Here is a 20,015-nt window from a genome sequence, read left to right on the forward strand (position 1 = left end):
GGCTTAAGAATAATATCTTGATTTCTGTAGGTTAAGATTAAAAGATAAGCTATAATTTGAGTTAATCAAGTCTATACAAATAGAAAGTACCCCAGGGGCACATAAACTTTAGTTTCTTGTTTTCAAATTAAAAGAAGGAACAATTATCATGACAATTGTATTCTAAGCCCCCTCCATATAGGGGAGAATATATTTATAGAACTAGCATATACCAAAATACAAGATGTAATTGAGAAGATAACAAACATTAGAAATGTAGCATTTTGACCCAGGTGGAGTGCAGAAATGCAAACCCCAGCTGCCATCTTTCTTAGTGAGACTCTAAGGAATATGCCCCATGTAGCAAGATGCTGTTAATACTTATTCTGTTAATACTTATTCTGTACAAAACCAGTGCTGAGTATGAAAACATCACAGAACAATCATGTTCCAAATCCTACCATCTATCTTTGTTTTTCTCAGGCCTCAAACAGATTCCATTTAGTGAGGAAAGAGAGATCTATGATTTGCCTGGTGATGCTGGGAAAAGTGTGCATGCAAAGATTACTACTGTCTTTATTCATTACAGTGGGCAGAGCAAAGTACTTAATCTACCCAGTAAATCACACCTGGCAACAGTCAGGATTGAAGGATTAAGCAAATACCTCAGATGGCTGGTTTATTGGGCCTTTGAGCTGCTTTCTAGAATGACTACTAACCTATATAGTATCCATCTCATCCAGCCTTAACACTTGTGAAAACAGAACGACAGCACCAAATTCACCTGCTAAATAATGTGCAACTCTGTACACTTGGGACCCAAACAGATTTTCATTTCTGAATTCTTTGTCAGAAGGAGAATACCTTTGATTATACCTTTAGGGCTATGTGGGTGATGCTTTAAGCAGTGGACGACAAGGTACCTTTATGGAGAATGACTAATTCAGTATAGAAACATTCTTTAAATTTAGTTTTGATTGAATCAGGATTGTCTATGTCGCAGAACTACTGTACAACTTAGATTCACGTCGTAAACTTGCCACCATGAGAGATCTGAAAATCACTAAGTCATGATCCTGGAGTCCCAGGATCGAGTCCCACATCAGGCTCCCTGCTTGGCAGGGAGTTTGCTTCTCCCTCTGACCTCTCCCCTCTCATTCTCTCTCTCTCTCTCAAATAAATAAATAAAATCTTAAAAAAAAAAAAAAAAAGCAGACTTTGTCACTGCTCTTTCGTAGAGCAGGTTAGCCAAATTTTTTATGGAAAGAGGCTGAGTTGGGGACAGGGGGTTATTAATCACACCTACACCAGAGTTATCAAATACTAAAACTTTACAGTAAGGTATAGGTTTGTGAAGATGCTATTTTTATGATCATTTTCTATTAGTCACTCAAAAATCTCTCTTCCTACCTCTAGACTTTTGTAGTGATGGTTCCAAACCTGGAAGAATGTGAGACATATTTGGGCAGCTTTAAAAATAAAAAAAGAGTTTTCCAAGCAGAAACCAGACATACTCTGATTCTGCCCATTTGTTTTATACTCTCTCCATTTTAAATACTAACTTCATATGAGTCATTATAAATGCCATTTTCCTCACATCATTCCTTTTCCCCATCTGTCACTGGTGCCTCTAATGACTGCTAGCAATGAGCAAGTTAGTTATCTTCTTGAGTTTCCTCCAGGAAGTCAACAAATACATATTGAGGACCTACTGTGTGCTAGAAACTGTTATAAATACTGATGATATAGTGGTATTGGTGAAAAGGATGGTAGAAAACAAATATTATGTGTGTCATATTTTATATATACATATTATATATGTAATATAATCTCAGGAGCCATGAAAAAATGGAGCAGGTTAAGAGATTAGAAAGAGATCAGAGTGGTGGAAGGAAGCACTCTCTTAGATAGTGTAGGTAGGGAAGGCTTGTGTGAGGCAACAACATTTGAGCCAGGATGTGAATTATGGGAAGAAAGGTACTGTGCAAATAGTGAGCAGAGGCAGCAAGGTATATTAGCAGTTTAGATATTATTCTAAATTCAATGAGGTGCAACTTGAGGCTCTTTTTCTTGTAATTTTTTTAAACAACAGAGTACTATAATCTAATTTACTTTTCAAAAAGATCCACTGAATACAGTATGAAGCATGCACAGGGAAGGAGAGAGAGTCATATTAGAAGGGTAAAACTAGAGTCAAAAAACCAGATGATCTTGGAGGTGAGAAATGAACCAGTTTCTGCTTCTAGTGATGATAGAATAGCTTATATCGGAGCAACCCTTTTGCCAAGAACAGCTGTAAAGTTTTGGTGAAATACGCAGAGCAACAAATTTAAGAGCTAAGAAAACAACCAAGGCATGAGGACTTCAGTGGCCGCAATACTGGAGAGAAGGTTGGTACTTGAGGTGAGCCCTAAGTTCACCTTGGCTTTTAGCCTATGGGCATTTGTCTGTTCACATTGTTGGTATAGAAGCTAATCAGAGAGTTTTAGAGTTCATTTAGTTTTGCCTGGCTAGAGAAACAGAAGAGGGATCTGAGAACTGCCAGTGAAACCAGGACTTAATACACTGAGAGAAGAGCAGACATATACATCTGAGGTTTACATGCAGTTTTCCTGTGAGCTGTTTGCCAACTCTTAGCCACCTTAAGCACAGAGCAGGAGTTTCATAAACCAAGCTGAAAGCAGCAGATAGGAGGCTAAAAAAGCTGATTGAAGATTTCCTACTCTTGTTCTGAAGAGACAGAGGTTAGAGTTCAAGGTCAAACAAGTTGGAGGGGCCCTGTAAAATACCCTAGGGATCTCTTTTTTATTTGCGATCTCTTCCCTTGGGAGTAAGGGAAATTCAAATGAAGACCAGCCCAAAGAAGACCTAAAATGGTGCCCTTAAATAGTGTAGAGTGATTTTCAAGTATACTCCTTGCCTATTTGAAGAAAATTAAATCTATTCTAAGGAAAGATAGTATTAGTGCAGCTACAGAATTTTATATACAATGTCCAGTATTCGATCAAAACCCACTACAAATATCAGAAAACAAGATCAAATGACCAAATCTAAGAAATATAAAAAAACAAGTGAAACAGACCTATGGGAGATGAAGATAATGAACTTTTTAATTTAATTTTATTTATTTATTTGACAGAGAGAGAGAGAGATCACAAGTAGGAGAGAGTGGAGCGGTGGGGGAGCAGGCTCTCTGAGCAGAGAGCCTGATGTGGGGCTCGATCCCAGGAACCTTAGATCATGACCTGAGCCGAAGGCAGAGGCTTAATCCACTGAGCCACCCAGGTGTCCCAAGATAATGAGCCTTTAAGTAATTGTAGTAGAAAATATAAATAAAGACTAGTAGTACCAGAGAACTGGAGTATATATTCCATATTTAATATATATAAATATATATATAATATATAACATAGTATATAATATAATATACTATATATGTAATAAAGTGTAGATAGAAAACTATAAAATACTTATTCATGTCAAACATAGAACCTACACAAAAATTGATCATTGGCTGATTTTATAATTCATCTCTTTGAATTTCAGATTGAAATCATCTAAAGTGTGTTATCTAACCACAAAGGAATTAAGCTATGATTAATAACAAAAAGAAAACTAGAAAATGCTTATGTGAGTCAACATTGAGAGGGACTTCTTAATAACTCATGGATGAAAGAAGAAATTACAGTTGAAATTGGAAAATAGGTAGAAAGTAGTGATAATGAAAATATAACATGTAAAAACTTGTGGTTAGAGGAAAATAAACTTAAATATAGACTCTTATGTATATAAAAATAGAGTAAAGGCTAAAAATCAGTGATCAAAGTTTTCATCTAAAAACCTATTAAAAAATACATACTCCAAAAGAAGGAAAGAAATAATGAAAAGCAAAAATTGAATTAAATGAAAAAAATGTACACTTGGAGAAAATCAACTAAACAAAAACTTGGTCGTTCTAAAAAGATTAATATAATTGATAAGCTTCCAGCAAGAAGCATTCATAAAGAGAAAAAGAGAGATTACAAATTACCAGTATCAGGAATAAAGAGCCCAATCAACCCCATAGACCCTATAGGCATTAAAAATCCTAAAAGGATATTATGAATACTTCATACCTACACAATTTAAACTGTAGATGAAATGGACAAATTCTTTGAAAAAAATTCTAAAACTAACATAAAAAGGAAGAAAACATCTGGATATTCCCATATCCACTAAAGAAATTGAATCTGTCATTGAAGTGTTCCCCTTGTAGGCCCCATTTTTTATTTATTTTTATGGATTTGTAAGAATTATTTGTATTTGATAAATGAGTCTTTTGTCAGATGCATGTAATGCAGATATCTTTGCCTATTCTCTAATTTGTCTTTTTGTTCTCTTACATGATTACAGTTTATCCCCTGAAACAGAAAGGAATATAGAGTATATAGGTTTTTATTCAATTAGGTTGGTTAGTTTGGTGGTGATGTTTCCTATGTTCTTGATTTCTTGATTTGTCTTTTTTTTTGTCTCCTTATAGAGAAAAGTAGGGATAGTTTTGTAACGTAACCCACACAATTCTTGGGAAAGTTAAATATCTTTTTTTTTTTTTTTAAGATTTCCTTCTTTATTTAAGAGCAAGAATTTGAGCAGGCAGAGAGGCAGAAGGAGAATGAGACTCTCAAGCAGACTCCCCGATGAGCACGGGGCCCAAAGGGGCCTCGATCTTACAACTCTGAGATCCTGACCTGGGCCCAAATCAGGAGTTCAACACTTAACTGACTGAGCCACCCAGACACCCCGGGAAGATTAAATATCTTAATATATATAAATATCTTAATATATCTTAAAACAGAGCCAAGCATATATTAATTACAGCCTTAAGAAGTGTTGACTACTGGGGTGCCTGGGTGGCTCAGTGGGTTAAGTCGCTGCCTTCGGCTGGGGTCATGATCTTAGGGTCCTGGGATCGAGTCCCCCATCGGGCTTTCTGCACAGCAGGGAGCCTGCTTCCCTCTCTCTCTGCCTGCCTTTCTGTCTACTGTGATCTCTGTCTGTCAAAAAAACAAATAAAATCTTAAAAAAAAAAAAAGAGTAAGTGTTGACTACTATTTATTTATTTGTTTGTCAGTCGAAAACTTTCAGTGACAAAGAAATGAATATTTGTGTCTCTGGAGGAAAAAAAACAAACCTTAAGTGTTAAACCATTATCCAACTGATAAAGTCTAAAATCTTAAACCTGGTTTTTTGACTTCCCCACTTGGTGGGGAACATGTCCCCCATGTGTTCGTTCCAATGACATTTATACCTGTTTGTCTTCTGTTCTAGTGAGTTTTTTTTTTGTTGAAAGAAAAGAAACCTTAAAATTAGCACAGTGTATTATTACAGTGTAATAATGAATTCCATAAACATCCAAGAACAGGAAATTAGGTACAGCCCACTTTTGCATGGATTGAAATTAATAAATCAGGAAGCAGGACTTTCCCCACATTTCTTATATAGCAACAGCACAGTCTCCTGTGTCTAACTTTCTCTGGAGAGCAACTCTCCCAGCTTCTGCTCTGGTGAAATCTTAGCCTTTTGTTTCAAGCCCACGCCAGATTCCTTGTCTTTCAAAGGAAATTTCAGGAGAGAAACTTGGAATTGCTGACCAATGGCTTGCCGCTTCCTTCCTGTTAGGTCAGCCACAGCTAATTGTAGGTTCCTCAAGGCTTACTCTGCAGAAACAATGGACTGAGCACTGTCAAGCTGAAAGGGGTTTTGAGCTTGATTCGCAAATTGACTGTCATGCTAATCACACCCTTATCATTCCTTTATTTCCCAACAATACTGCTGCTTCTAGTTGGTCAGGTTTTACTACTGTCTAGAATGACTGCTTTTTGATCCTTCCTATCCAAAAGTTTGGTGAATTCACTAGAGTTGTAGACATTTCTAAAGAATGCTTTTTATCTCCAGATGGGTAGTCAACCATTATATATATTGATTAGTGTCACTTCTGTTCTCAACTGTCGTTGCAGTGTTTTGATTTTCCTATCTCATTAATCTTCATGGATTTTCTGGAGATTTGTGGGAGGGCTGAGGGAAAATGAAAGTAATCAAATTTTTAAATTCTTCTTACAAATATGACTTCTTATATTCTTTCATTCTAAACAAAGAGTCCAGGAGAAATGCTTTGGATTACTAAAAAATAATTAACTGGCTACTCAACTATTGAATGATATTACTTCTTTCAAAAGTAAAGTTACTCACATTTAGTCATAATTGTCTGTTTCTGTGATTTTCCGCTAGAATATGGTTCTGAGTAATTTTGCCATGTGTTTGTTTTTTTCTGGCTTAATATTCAGTAATAGTTTTTAGAATGTCCTGGATACAAACTCAGTAATTCATGATTTGGATGCATGATAAATAATGAAATTTGGTTATTAGTTATCTAAAACCTCCCTCTGGAAGAATAGGTGGGAAATTTTCTTAAACAAATGGTATGACAGTGATTATTTTTTTCTTAATACAATAGACGAACTGTTCATGTTTCATAGGGGACTCATTTTAATTAGCATGTTAATCTGGGCATTAAGGTAGAGAGTTATGAAAAGAAGTCTCTGACCCAATATTAATAGTTATGTCTCTTCAGAAGATAGAAGGTTAGTATTATATCCTGTATATCTCTGCATCCTGTATCTCTAGAGATATAACGGTATACTATATGTAATCAAAATTTATGTGTTCTCATCTACTTATTTTTTAGGCGTTATCAAAAGTTTTATTTGACTGAGTTCTTTACATATTAAAATGCTTATATTTTTGATGACACAGTGGGCAAAATATTTTTAATTTGTAATTTTTTTTTCACATTTTATTCTTTTTCTTCCTTTTAGGGTAGAGCCTGGATCAGAGTAGCACTCATGGAAAAACATTTATCTGAATACATCTCTACAGCTCTGAGAGACTTCAAAACAACCAGGTTTAAATGTCCTTTTGATTTTAAAATATATATATTTAAAACAGTCACCTAAAGATTAGAAATAAAGATAGAATGAAGATTCATTCCTTTCTAAAGTCCTCAACTATTTTATTTCTTCCTTTTTGTCTTCTCAGGAAAATTCCATTCATCAGCTAAACATACATTTTTGGTTTATCTTTTCAGGCTTCACATTATACCTAGAACATCTTTTCTCTGAATCATTTCTGTTTCTTACACTTTTAATACTTGAGATTCCATTCTTTCCACAGACTTTTCCCTGACCATTTAATCTGAAGGAAAATCTAACCATGAAATTCCTATAGCATTTTTACTCTTACCACATTTTATTTCTTTGTTTTAATTAATATATGTAACTAATGATTGCTCAATTGTCTTTTAAGGGCACGCTATACCAGTGCTGTTTTTCTTAGGTTGTATTCACTCAAGAGATGACTATGCTGTGTCATGTGAAAAACAGGACTTTATAAATAATATAAATAATATAAAAAATTATATTTTTTAGAGTGATAGAAAAAAGATTCATATTAGGACAACAGGCATTCCTATAAAGTCCTCTGTTGATAGCTTCTGTTAAAGAAACCACTTTTCAGGGCTCCTGGGTGGCTCAGTGGGTTAACGCCTCTGCCTTCAGCTCAGATCACAATCTCAAGGTCCTGGGATGGGGCCCCATCCCAGCAGGGAGCCTGCCTCCCCCTCTCTCTCTGCCTGCCTCTCTGCCTACTTGTGATCTCTTGTCAAATAAATAAATAAAAATCTTAAAAAAAAAAAAAAGAAACCACTTTTCTCTATTTCCAAAGTATTTGTAAATGAAAATATTCAATAATTTCAATACCTTAAACATGTACTGTTTAATACAATGGTCACTAACCACATGCCACTATGTTAATTAATATTCATTAAGAGTAGGTGAAATTACTAAATCACTTCTTCAGTTGCCATATCACATTTTAGGTGTTCAGTAGACATGTGCGGCTAGTGATTACCAAATTGCACAGCACAGATGCATACCTTCTATTGGACCACACTGCCTTAGGTGCTGCTAAATTACCATACTGATTTCTACCTCCTAAAGCATATTTGTGAAAGAGAAGAAGAGAGTGACAACTATAAACCAGTTTTAATAGAGGAAATTAGGTTCACAGATAAATAAATCATATATCTGGACTCTTAATTTCCCTGTCCTGATACAATATTTGGCATCTTGGATTTTGAGAAAATCTGGGCATTTATTATGGTATATTTTTTTGTTTTGTTTAGTTCTTTTTTTTTTCCAACTTGACTTAGATATAATTGATATACAGTGTAAGTTTAAGACGTCCATGTTGATTTGATATACTTATGTACTACAAAATGATTATTGCCCTATCATTAACTAATACCTCTATCAAACCATATAATTATTTGTTAGATACTTACTGAATTCTTTCATAGCAATATGATTTTTTAGGGATATTTCTAAAGATGGGCTGTGAAATCATGATTAATTATTAGATGATTGAGATGAACTTCATGAAATGAAAAATTTATTTCTTATTTATTATCACTAATAATTTAGTTTGATTATGAAAGATACTAAATATTAAGGCTATTAAGGCTTTGAAAATAAAAGTAGTATCAAAATCTCATAGATCAAACCTAAAATTCCTAAATTAATGAAATCAAAACCAAGGTTAAGCAATAATCATCTCCTGTGCAATAACAGGGTTGCATTAAGGTTATGGTATTCTCCTGAGTAGAAATTTACGCATTAATAATCTAGTTGTTACTCTTGTTTCTTAGACAGTTGGGTGGGGTAGAAATAATTCTTGAAAGGATTATTTTTAGAATGAGTTGTTTAAATATTTAAAGGGAAATGCTTTTTGCCTTGTTCAAAGGTGTTAGCTGTCCTTTTTGATAAAAAGGAAATGATTCAACTCTAAAAAGTCCATGAAGTAAAAATACTCTTGTAACAATATATAAGCATACATTATTCAAACAGAAACATGGCTTAGGAAATGTTTATACACACATACATGCAAATATATAATGTTTATATATATATATATATACACATACACGCATAGTATTTCAGTGTGAATAAAAGGCTCTAATTCCCAAGAAAGGAAGTAAGGAGTTATTTTAAATTTCTCATCTTAGAAGTTAACTGAAAAACACATTTGCAAAGTCTTCCTTTTTTTGTTTTAAACTATTTATACTGTTTTGTTTTGCTTTGTTTTTACTGAAATCAAACCAAAGAAACTTAATTTGTAAGTAAACTTAATTGTGAACCTCTAGCCAAAGCATATCTATTATTTGGAAGATTAAATTTGTAAAATACAAGCAAACTTTTGGAAAGAATAGTTAAACCTTACCTTTTGTCTGAATGCTGATATAAGTGCTTGTAGAACAATGAGAAATGATCTCTGATCCTTTAGGAATCTTGAGAGTTTCTGAGTCAAGTAATTTCTTCGTGTTCTACTCTTCAATGAGAAAGAGTAATGACGTTCTGTAAAATGGTGATACAAGTGTTTACCCCAGTACCGAAGGAGGAGCTCCATGAGCTAAGACAGGCAAGCTTGAGAATATTAATCAGTGAAAATCCAAGGATAAGAATGGGTGGAGGAAGTATGGGGATGAGAAATAAAGTAAATCCACTGGTAGGAGTACGTCATGTGGCTCCATAGTATTAGAGAAATTCAGGTGGTTTTTTTTGTTTTTTTTCCCTAAGGTAGAGTATGTCTTAGTGAGCAGTGCTTGCAGAGTTTCATGGTTTAGGGCTTAAGATCTCAAGCTAAACACCAAAGAATGTCTCTCCTAATAGTGATTTTCTTCAGAGTTGAGTTCTCCTTCAGGTTTTCCCTACCTCAACCACTTGCTTATTTGCTTTATACTACTTATCATCAACTCTAATTATGTTTTTCTTTTGTTTGTTGCCTGTCCCCTCCCCTAGACAGGAAGCTCCATGGAGAGGGACCATGCTTAGGTTGTTCCCCATTTATCTTTAGTACCTAGCACACAGTTCTTGCCCCATAGTAGGAATTTATTATATATTTGTTGATAAAATCATTAATGAATCTCACATTCTTAGCAAGATCTTTGGAGATTTACCTCTGGTCAGTTTTTCATTCTGATTCAGTTGGACTTTGAATGAAATATAACATTTATTTATAATGCTATAATCTATTTTTCATGTCATGAGGGAGACTTCTAAACTCCTCCCTTAAAATTTCATGTGTAGAAACTAAATTGGGCAAGGGAACAAGAATGTGATAATGGAATTTCTTTGGTTTATAACATAGCTTTTCTCATATTTTAATATTGCATTTTCAGTATGTAGAATAATTTCAACTCTCAAAAAGGGAAAATCTGAAGCATGATATTATATAGTACTGATATGATCTACACTGACGTTTCACCTTGGATGCCATCCACAGGGTATTTGTTACTGAACTACCTAAAAGGGCTTCAAATACTCTTACAGAATGAATACTAAAGATAGCATTATGTAGAGCTATATTTCAATTAGAGTTGAATTATATACGATAAGAGAAAAAAGCTATTATTATTAGGGTGTTATTTTAAATGTTTTCCTGTCTTCAAATATTTTTCTACTCAACAGACAAATAAATGGAAGGAGTATACCTAATAAAAAGGGGAAGTTTCTCTTCCTGATCCCAGTAATATCAAGATTTGCTCATAATTTTCCTTTGCTTCTACCATGCAAAACTTCTTTAGAGATACAATCCAGTGTATAAAGCTTTAAATAGAAGATTTATATATCTTTTTTATCTTTCATTTTCAGTGTTTATAATGAATTTTGGCAATTCAGTTTACTGTTTTGTTTAGATCCTTCTCATGCAATTATTTTCTTTAGAACAAAAAATATTTTCAACTAGAGAAAGGGAGTTTTTAGTGTATACCTTATTATTACTGAATTCAGTCATCTTAGGGTTGACCTTTGTCTCATTTGTCACATAACTTTGGTTATATAAGCAAACTTTATTAATGTTCCAGTTTTTCAACAAGATAAAATGAAGAGTTTTAAAGTTTACAGGTTTTTTTTAAGTCTTTGAAAGTGTTGATGACAAGAATCAGACTTTCATTCAAAATTGTTGATATGTTGATTTGATTAAGAGAATAAAAATTAATTTTCTTAATGGCGTCTGATTCTTTAATACATGTGAATGATGTCTTTGATTAAATGATAAAAAATCTTCAGATTACTTCATTATTCTTATGAATACTGACTTAAGCCACTTTTAAAAAGCTATCTCAAACTTAGAAGTGTATTTTCTGAAAAATACTTTTTTCTTAGCCCACTCTAACAATGGAGATGTCCACCATACAAGAAACAATTCATTTATGGGGTTTTTTTTTTTAAGGAGAGAGAGAAAGTGTGCATGCCAGCATGAGGATGAATGTGGGTGGGGGGAGGGTGGGGTAGAGAGAGAGAGAGAATGAATGAATCCCAAGCAGGCTCCATGCTCAGAAGCATGCTGCCCCATGCTGGGCTCTATCTCATAACCCTGAGATCATGATCTGAGCTGAAATCAAGAGTTAGGTGCTTAACCAACTGGCCATCCAGGCACCCCTGGACAACTCTTTAGCTAGCACTTCCTCTTCCATTTTTTCTCCCATACCCTTTATTTCAGTTAAGACTGTTATAATAAATGAGGTCTGTACAATATTACACTTCAGGTATGATTTTGAATGGAATTATTTCACATGTAACAAGTGTTTCACTTATATTACTTAACCTCAAAAATTATTAGTAAAACTAAAACCAAAAAAATTTATCAAAACAATATTATATACACATATGTAAGATCTTTAGACTAAGAAATCTCTAAAATTGGTTAGATTTGTGTGTGTATTTGATATTCTTCAACAGTGCCTAAATCAATTTTGACATTAGGAAGCAAGCAGAAATTGTTTTGATCTGATTTTTAGAATGTACTTTTAAAACATGGTGGACTAAAGATGGAGAAAAAAAAGTAGACCTTTTCTTATATAGAGAAATACTTGGAATAATGGGTGATTCCTAGTATCAAAGATCAGACTTTTTTCTAAGCCACGTATTCTGTAGAATTTGGGGATCTAGAGCCATTACAATCATAGTTCTTCTAGGAGTGAAAATGCTCTTTCAACAGCCAGTTTAGCTATTGGGACAGTGACAGAATCTCAGGTATATAGATTTATTTAAATATCTTAATGTTTTGTGGAATATCTTAGTTAAATATATAGAAATTCCTTCCTTGTATTTTATTAATCTTTGTCAGGCTGAAAGTTTTTAATTTTTCTCTTTTTTGTATAAGTCAATAAAAACAGTTCCCATATTGGAAACAGAAAGCATCTATTCCAAGCTAGACTTCCCACAGTATTTATTTGTAGCCTTATATCTGACAGTAGGTAGAATAGTGTTCTCTTATTTTCCTTTGTACTTTTTATTCATTTAAAATTCCTTATGAACTATAACATAGGTTAAATTCTCTTTAAATATTTTTTATAGTGGTATGGGTTTTTTTTGCTTTGAATTGTTTTTATTGTGTTATGGTATTGTTTAATGGAAATATATAGAACTTAAAGTTAGAAGAATAAGGTTTCTTCCATAAGTAATTTATCTGCATGTGCTTGGGCAAATTGTTTTAACCTAATTCTTAACTTTTCTTGGTGGTAAATTTGAAACTAAAGATAGCTGTTTCCACCTTTGCTTCATGGGGTTTTTGAGCAAGTACTAAATGATGATAATGTTTATAAAAGTATTTTTAAACTGTGAGTTATATAAAATTGGCAGTGGGATTATGAGCATATTAAAATCTTTTTTACCATAAAGAGTAAGACAAATTTCATTTACTAAAATGTTTTCCTTTAGTTAGTGAGGTCTTACACAGTGGCATCTAATATAAATAGATATAACAATTAAATGATCCCTGCTTACTGAACATAAACTAGCTTTTGTGCAGTATTAAGGAAAGTAAATACAGTGATCTTACATTCTTTTGTAGAAAAATACCTTTTGGCTCATATCATGATATTTTCTCAAAATATTTATTTTAAGATATTAATGTAAAAATTTTAGTATTTTAACAACTAACATTAGCTGAAACAGAAAGCTTTATAGGAAGTAACACTGATAGATTCATATTCATATTTTTAAGAGATAATGAACACTTCCTTTTCATTCAGTCACCCTGCTAGCCCATTAGTATTGTAGTGCTAAAGGTTAGCATGAATTACAAATGATCACATCTTTCATTTAATTAATAAATTACATTAAATTACATAAAAAATTTTATGGAATTACATAAAAAGCAAATATGAACTTGGAATTACATAAAAATTACATAAAAAATAATGTGTGTTTGTATTTGTTCAGTGGAATTACATAAAAAATAATGTGTTTGGAATTACATAAAAAATAATGTGTGTTTGTGTTTGTTCAGTGTATACCACAATAGTCTACATAGTTTCAAAAAGAGAGCAGTATAAATGACTGAATTTTCCACCTTTCAAATTACATTCATATTGCTTCCCTATTAGGGAAAAGTAGTAGACAATCTTGGCCCATTGAAGGTCGCTTTAGGGATTTTGAGAGAAGTGGAAACACTTAGAATGATTTTTTTTTGTTGTTATGCTGGCATTTTTTCCTCCTAAGTATCTACAAGAATTGGGTGATCCAGATAATTTTTATTTTGATAAATAAAATTTAGTTCTTTGTACTTTAGTTTAGTCTCTAATTTCTATAGACAAAACTTCAGTGTGCTTTTAATATTTATGTATTTACCCATTTCATTTTTAGGCGATTTTATGAAGATGGAGCAATTGTCTTAGGTGAGGAAGCAAATATGCTTGCTGGCATGCTGCTTGGACTAAATGCTATTGATTTCAGGTACTTAATCTAAATGTATTCAGTTTTTAAGTTATTGGATGTCATAATAGTTTCTACTTAGGTTTTTTTTCTTGGTTTGCTACTTAAGTAGAGCACACAGCTGGATATTGATATTTAACTCGTGTTCATGTTCCTTATCCAGCTACATCTGCTTTCTGACTGGGTTTGCTCTAAGACTCTCAGGTTAAGGAATTAACTGACATGTTTGTTTACTAGCTTGGACAAAATAATCCTAGACTGCATTTCCCCAGCAGAAAAATTATATACCCTGGTAGCACTGGAGGAAATTTTTGGATCTTATCTCTTAGTATTTTTTTAGCTACTGCTTTAAAATAAAAAAGGATGAACTAAAAGTAGATTCAAAGCATGAAAGATTTTCATTACCTCATGTATCGAAATAAAAAAGATCCTGGCATATCTTGGGTGTCTTATGTTTGTACACTGAATCTAGACCATCAAAAATATTGTTCATATTTGCTTTTGTTATTATCAATATGATGAATTGATTTCAGACTAAGATTGTAATAACTAAAAATGTAAATGTAAGTTTTTCATAGATTTATGGGAGTATCTTTTTGCATTTCTTTAGCATCCAAGAGTTTACATTATGCTAAAAGTAAAAGGTTTGTTTATAACAAGAACTCAAACTTAAGAATGATGGAAATATTATAATTCTTTTGAAAAATATCACTTAAAAATTCAAGAATATCAACAAAATAAGTATAAAACTTAACTGAAAATCTACTCTTAGTCTTGAATCAGAAAATAATGCTGTTCATTTCCACTGACATTACTGTTTTTTAGTAAATCACTTCCTTTTCAAAATACTTTCATTTTGTCAGTGTAATTTTCCTCTATTTAAGATTTAATAAAGTCATATTCAGTTATTAGCTTAATTGTTCAGAATATGAGCATGATAGATGCGATATAGAGCTTGTTTTTTTTTTATCCTAAATGTTACTTTTTCACCTGTCATGGTGCTGAAAGCAAATCTCTTAAAGATACATTAGTATTAGTATTGTAAATGAAGGAAAGCTCTTATAAAGTGGGGCCACTTCTGTTTACTCCTCATTCAAGTATGAAAAAGTATATCCATGCCCTTGATATTAACATATTAGAATGGTATTTCAACAAGCAAACTTACCAAAGAAACCAGAAGGTGGGAGTTCATAGATGAATTTGGTTTTTTAAAAGATCGATTTACATCTTGTAATTGTTCTCATTAATGTTCCAAGAAGATGTACTTTTTTCTTCCCATAATAGTAATAAAACTAAATGCCTTTTTTAAAAATTATTATTATCCAATTGGATATATCATCATACAAAACAAAGATGACTAGATTGGGAGACCAAGAGATCTAGAGTTTCTTTACTGGCTTTGAGACTTCCAGTATGACTTTGGGCAAATCTCAACCTTTCCAGTTGCCATGTCCTCAAAAAGGATTGACTAAAGATTAAAGGGGTTTTACAGTGAGATACCACCTCACACCAGTCAGAGTGGCTGAAATTAACAAGTCAGGAAACTGACAGATGTTGGCGAGGAGGCAGAGAAAGGGGAATCCTCCTACACTGTTGGTGGGAATGCAAGCTGGTGCAGCCACTTGGGAAAACAACATGGAGGTTCCTCAAAAAGTTGAAAATAGAACTGCCCTATGACCCAGCAATTGCACTACTAGGTATTTACCCTAAAGATATAAAGGCAGTGATCCAAAGGGACACGTGCACCTGAATGTTTATAGCAGCAATGTCCATAATAGCCAAACTATGGAAAGAGCCCAGATGTCCATCAACAGATGAATGGATAAAGAAGAAGTGGTACACACACACACATGCACACACACACACACAATGGAATACTATGCAGCTATCATAAATACCCAGAATCTTGCCATTTGCTACAGTGTGGATAGAACTAGAGGGTATTATGCTAAGCGAGATAAGTCAGAGAAAAACAATTATCATATCTCACTTATTTGAGGAATTTGAGAAACAAGACAGAGTATCATAGGGAAAGGGAGGGAAAAATGAAGCAATATGAAACCAAAGGGGAGACAAACCATAAGCACCTCTTAATCTCAGGAAACAAACAGGGTTACTGGAGCTCTCAAGGGGGTTGAAGGGATGGGTAGTTTGGTGATCAGTATTACAGGGATTGGGGGTATGTGAATTGTGTAAGACTGATGAATCACAGACCTGTAACCCTGAAACAAACAATACATTATGTTAATTTTTTTAAAGGGAAAAAAATAAAAATACAGGAAAATAAAGAATAATTTAAAAAAGATTAAAGGATTTTTTTTTAGCATTCTTTTTAGATCTAACATCCAAGCCCTTTCACCTATTCAGACAGTTTAGAAAACTTTTATTTTTCTAATTAAACCTTTTGGAGAGTTAGTCGGTGTCACATTAGAGTTTGTATAAAATGTGAACAAGTCTTCATTTGAAAATCCTCTAATGATGTCTTAAAATCCAGCGAAGACCAAGGTAGTGTCCGATAAATAATGTTTGAACAAATTTCTCAGAAAGTTTTTCTTTGGCATGATATATTCATATTAAAGTATATTAACTTGTGCAATCCTTTGTCATTGGTAGTGAACATAGAGTATCTTTTTTAAGATGTTTATTTACAACAGGTAACATATGAATTAAATATAAATTTTAAAAATTTACCTGCAATTTGATGAAACACATGTCTTTAACAAGAGATTGTTTATAATACTTAAAATTGATTTAAAAGTTAATGTATTATGACATATTTATTGTCTCTTGTCTTAGCTTCTGCCTCAAGGGAGAAGGATTGGATGGAAACTTTCCTGCTGTAATAGATTACACACCATATTTGAAATTTACCCAAAGGTATTTGATACTTTGAAATATGTTATTGAAATCTTAATTTACAGTTGAATATCTTATATAATATATTGATTAAAATTGCTATTTGAGGGGGGGTACTTGGGTTGCTCAGAGGGTTAAGCCTCTGCCTTTGGCTCAGGTCATGATCTCTGGGTCCTGGGATCAAGCCCCATATAAGGCTCTCTGCTCAGTAGGGAGCCTGCTTCCCCCCACCCCACCTGCCTCTCTGCCTACTTGTGATCTCTCTGTCTGTCTCTCTTTCTCTCTCTCTCTCTGTGATAAATAAATAAATAAACAAATAAATAAAGTCTTTAAAAAAATAAATATAATTTTTTTTGTAATATTACTTTCTTTAAATTTATTATTTTTTTAGGATTTTATTTATTATTTGACAGACACAGTGAGAGAGGGAACACAAGCAGGGGGAGTGGGAGAGGGAGAAGCAGGCTTCCTGCTAAGCAGGGAGCCCAATGTGGGATCCCAGGACCCTGGGATCATGACCTGAGCCAAAGGCAGACACTTAATGACTGAGCCACCCAAGCCCCCCAACGTTTTTTTAAATTTAAATTCGATTAGCCAAGATATAGTACATCATTAGTTTTTGGTGTAGTGTTCAATGATTCATTAGTTGTAGGGCACACGGTATGATGAGAACTGGGTGTTATATGCAAGTAATACTACTTTTGATTCTGCTTTGCATAATTATTTTAAGTGTTGGATCTGCCACATGTCCAAACTTTGTAGATGTGCTATATCAGTGAAGTGATGCTAGCTCAGTGCTTCAAGATGATTGTTGGAGTTTAAAACATTGATAAGGCATAGGCTTTTTTATTTTAGCATTGATTTTATTTATTTTTTTCTTTTTCTTTTTTATTTGTTTTTAATTTTTTTAAATTGTGTTATGTTAGTCACCATACAATATACATCATTAGTTTTTGATGTTGTGTTCCAAGATTCATTGTTTACATATAACACCCAGTTCTCCATGCAATGTGTGCCCTCCTTAATACCCACCACCAGGCTCACCCATCCTCTCACCGCTCTCCCCTCTAAAACCTTCAGTTTATTTCTCCGAGTCCACAGTCCCTTGTGGTTCATCTTCTCCCTCCAATTCCCTCCCCTTCACTTTTTCTTTCCTTCTTCTAATGTCCATGTTATTCCTGATGTTCCTCAAGTAAGTAAAACAATATGATAATTGACTTTCCCTGCTTGACTTATTTCACTCAGCATAACCTTTTCCAGTCCCATCCATGCTGATACAAAAGTTGGGTATTCATCATTTATGATGGCTGAGTAATATTCCAGTGTATATATGGACCACATCTTCTTTACCCATTCATCTGTTGAAGGACATCTTGACTTTTTCCACAGTTTGGCTATTGTGGACATTGCTGCTATGAACATTGGGGTACATATGGTCTTTCTTTTCACTACATCTGTATCTTCAGGGTAAATACTCAGTAGTGCAATTGTCAGGTCATAGGGTAGTTCTATTTTTAAACTTATGAGGAATCACCACAACTGTTCTCCAAAGTGACTGCATCCGCTTGCATTCCCACCAACAGTATAAGAGCGTTCCCCTTTCTCCATATCCTCTCCAACATTTGTTGTTTCTTGCCTTATTAATTTTTTCCATTCTAACTGGTGTAAGGTGGTATCTCAATGTGGTTTTGATTTTAATTTCCCTGATGGTTAATGATAATGAACATTTTTTTCATGTGTCTGATAGCCATATGTATATCTTCATTGGAGAAGTGTCTGTTCATGTCTTCTGTCCATTTTTTACTTGATTATCTGGTTTTTGGGGTGTTGAGTTTGAGAATTTCTTTATAGATCTTGGATATCAGCCCTTTGTCTGTAGTGTCATTTGCAAATATCTTTTCCCATTCTGTAGGTTGCCTCTTTGGTTTGTTGACTGTTTTCCTTTGCTGTGCAGAAGTTTTTTATCTTGATGAAGTCCCAAAAGTTCATTTTTGCTTCTGTTTCCTTTGCCTTTTGAGACATGTCTTGAAAGAAGTTGCTGTGGCCGATGTCAAAGAGGTTACTGCCTATGCTCTCCTATAGGATTTTGATGGATTCCTGTCTCACATTGAGGTCTTTCATCCATGCTGAGTTTATTTTTGTGGATGGTGTAAGAGAATGGTCCAGTTTCATTCTTCTGTACGTAGCTGTCCAATTTTCCCAGCACCATTTATTGAAGAGACTATCTTTTTTCCACTGGATGTTTTTTCCTGCTTTGCCAAAGACTGTTTAACCATAGAGTTGAGGGTCCATATCTGCTCTCTTTATTCTGTTCCATTAGTCTACATATCTGTTTTTGTGCCAGTACCATGCTGTCTTGGTGATCACAGCTTTGTAATAAAGCTTGAAATGAGGCAATGTGAACCCCCCAGCTTTGTTTTCCTTTTTCAGCATTTCCTTGGTGATTCAGGGTCTTTTCTGGTTCCATACAAATTTTAGGATTGTTTGTTCTAGCACTCTAAAAAATGCCAATGGTATTTTGATTGGGATGGTGTTAAAGTATAGATTGTTCTGGACAGCATACACATTTTAACAATGTTTATTCTTGCAATCCAGGAGCATGGAATGTTTTCTTATCTTTTTGTGTCTTCCTCAGTTTCATTCATGAATGACCGGTATAGTCGAGTCGAATGACTCGAGTGTAGATCCTCTACCTCTTTGGTTAGGTTTATTCCAAGGTATCTTATGGTTTTTAGTGCTATTGTAAATAGAATCAATTCTCTAATTTCCTTTTCTGCAGTTTCATTGTTAGTGTAACTAAAAAGCAACTGATTTCTGTGTAAAACTGCTTTTATTTCAGTATCAGTAATCATTGAAAAATAAAAACTTCATTTACATCTTTAGTGTTTAATGTAAATACACTTTTTACATAATTGTAATTGCAGCATTAAGTATAGTTCTTAGAAAACAGCTTGTAATTCTGTTGCTATAGTCATTATAATGATAACTTTAATAGCTCTTTTATAGTCCATTGAGAGTTCAAAACTGAATTCCATCATTCAGATTGTTCTCCATTTTCTCTCCACTATAAAGGAAAGAATAATGAACATTTTGTGCAAATCAATTTTCTTTCCGCTGTGAATTTACAGTTACTCAGGAAAAGACAATGAAATTTTTTATGGCCCTTGAAGTGTGTCTATATAAAAGAGTTGTACCAATTAATCCTACTATCAGGATTTTATGAGAATTAAGAATTTCCTACAATCTCATCAGCATCAAAAATTAATCAGATGAAATCTATAGATTTTTTTGTAAGTCCACTTGTAGAATTGGCTTCCTAAATAGAATGATCATCTTTATATACTTTAAAAATGTTATGGTAAGGTCAGAGCT

At 33.6% G+C, this 20,015-nt stretch overlaps 1 protein-coding gene across 5 annotated transcripts in view; it reads left to right on the forward strand.

Moving 5' to 3' along the window:
* Positions 1-20,015, forward strand: part of RUNDC3B (RUN domain containing 3B) — a 143,568-nt gene that overhangs the window by 69,473 nt on the left and 54,080 nt on the right. For all 5 annotated transcript variants that reach the window (XM_004739654.3, XM_004739658.3, XM_004739655.3 and 2 more), the window contains 3 exons: positions 6,834-6,919; positions 13,719-13,808; positions 16,584-16,664. In XM_004739654.3, the coding sequence (XP_004739711.1) occupies positions 6,834-6,919; positions 13,719-13,808; positions 16,584-16,664 (257 nt within the window). The remainder of the gene's footprint in view (positions 1-6,833; positions 6,920-13,718; positions 13,809-16,583; positions 16,665-20,015) is intronic.

Source organism: Mustela putorius, unplaced genomic scaffold (assembly GCF_011764305.1).
Source record: "Mustela putorius furo isolate JIRA1106 unplaced genomic scaffold, ASM1176430v1.1 tig00003845_pilon_pilon_pilon, whole genome shotgun sequence".
NCBI lineage: Eukaryota > Metazoa > Chordata > Mammalia > Carnivora > Mustelidae > Mustela > Mustela putorius.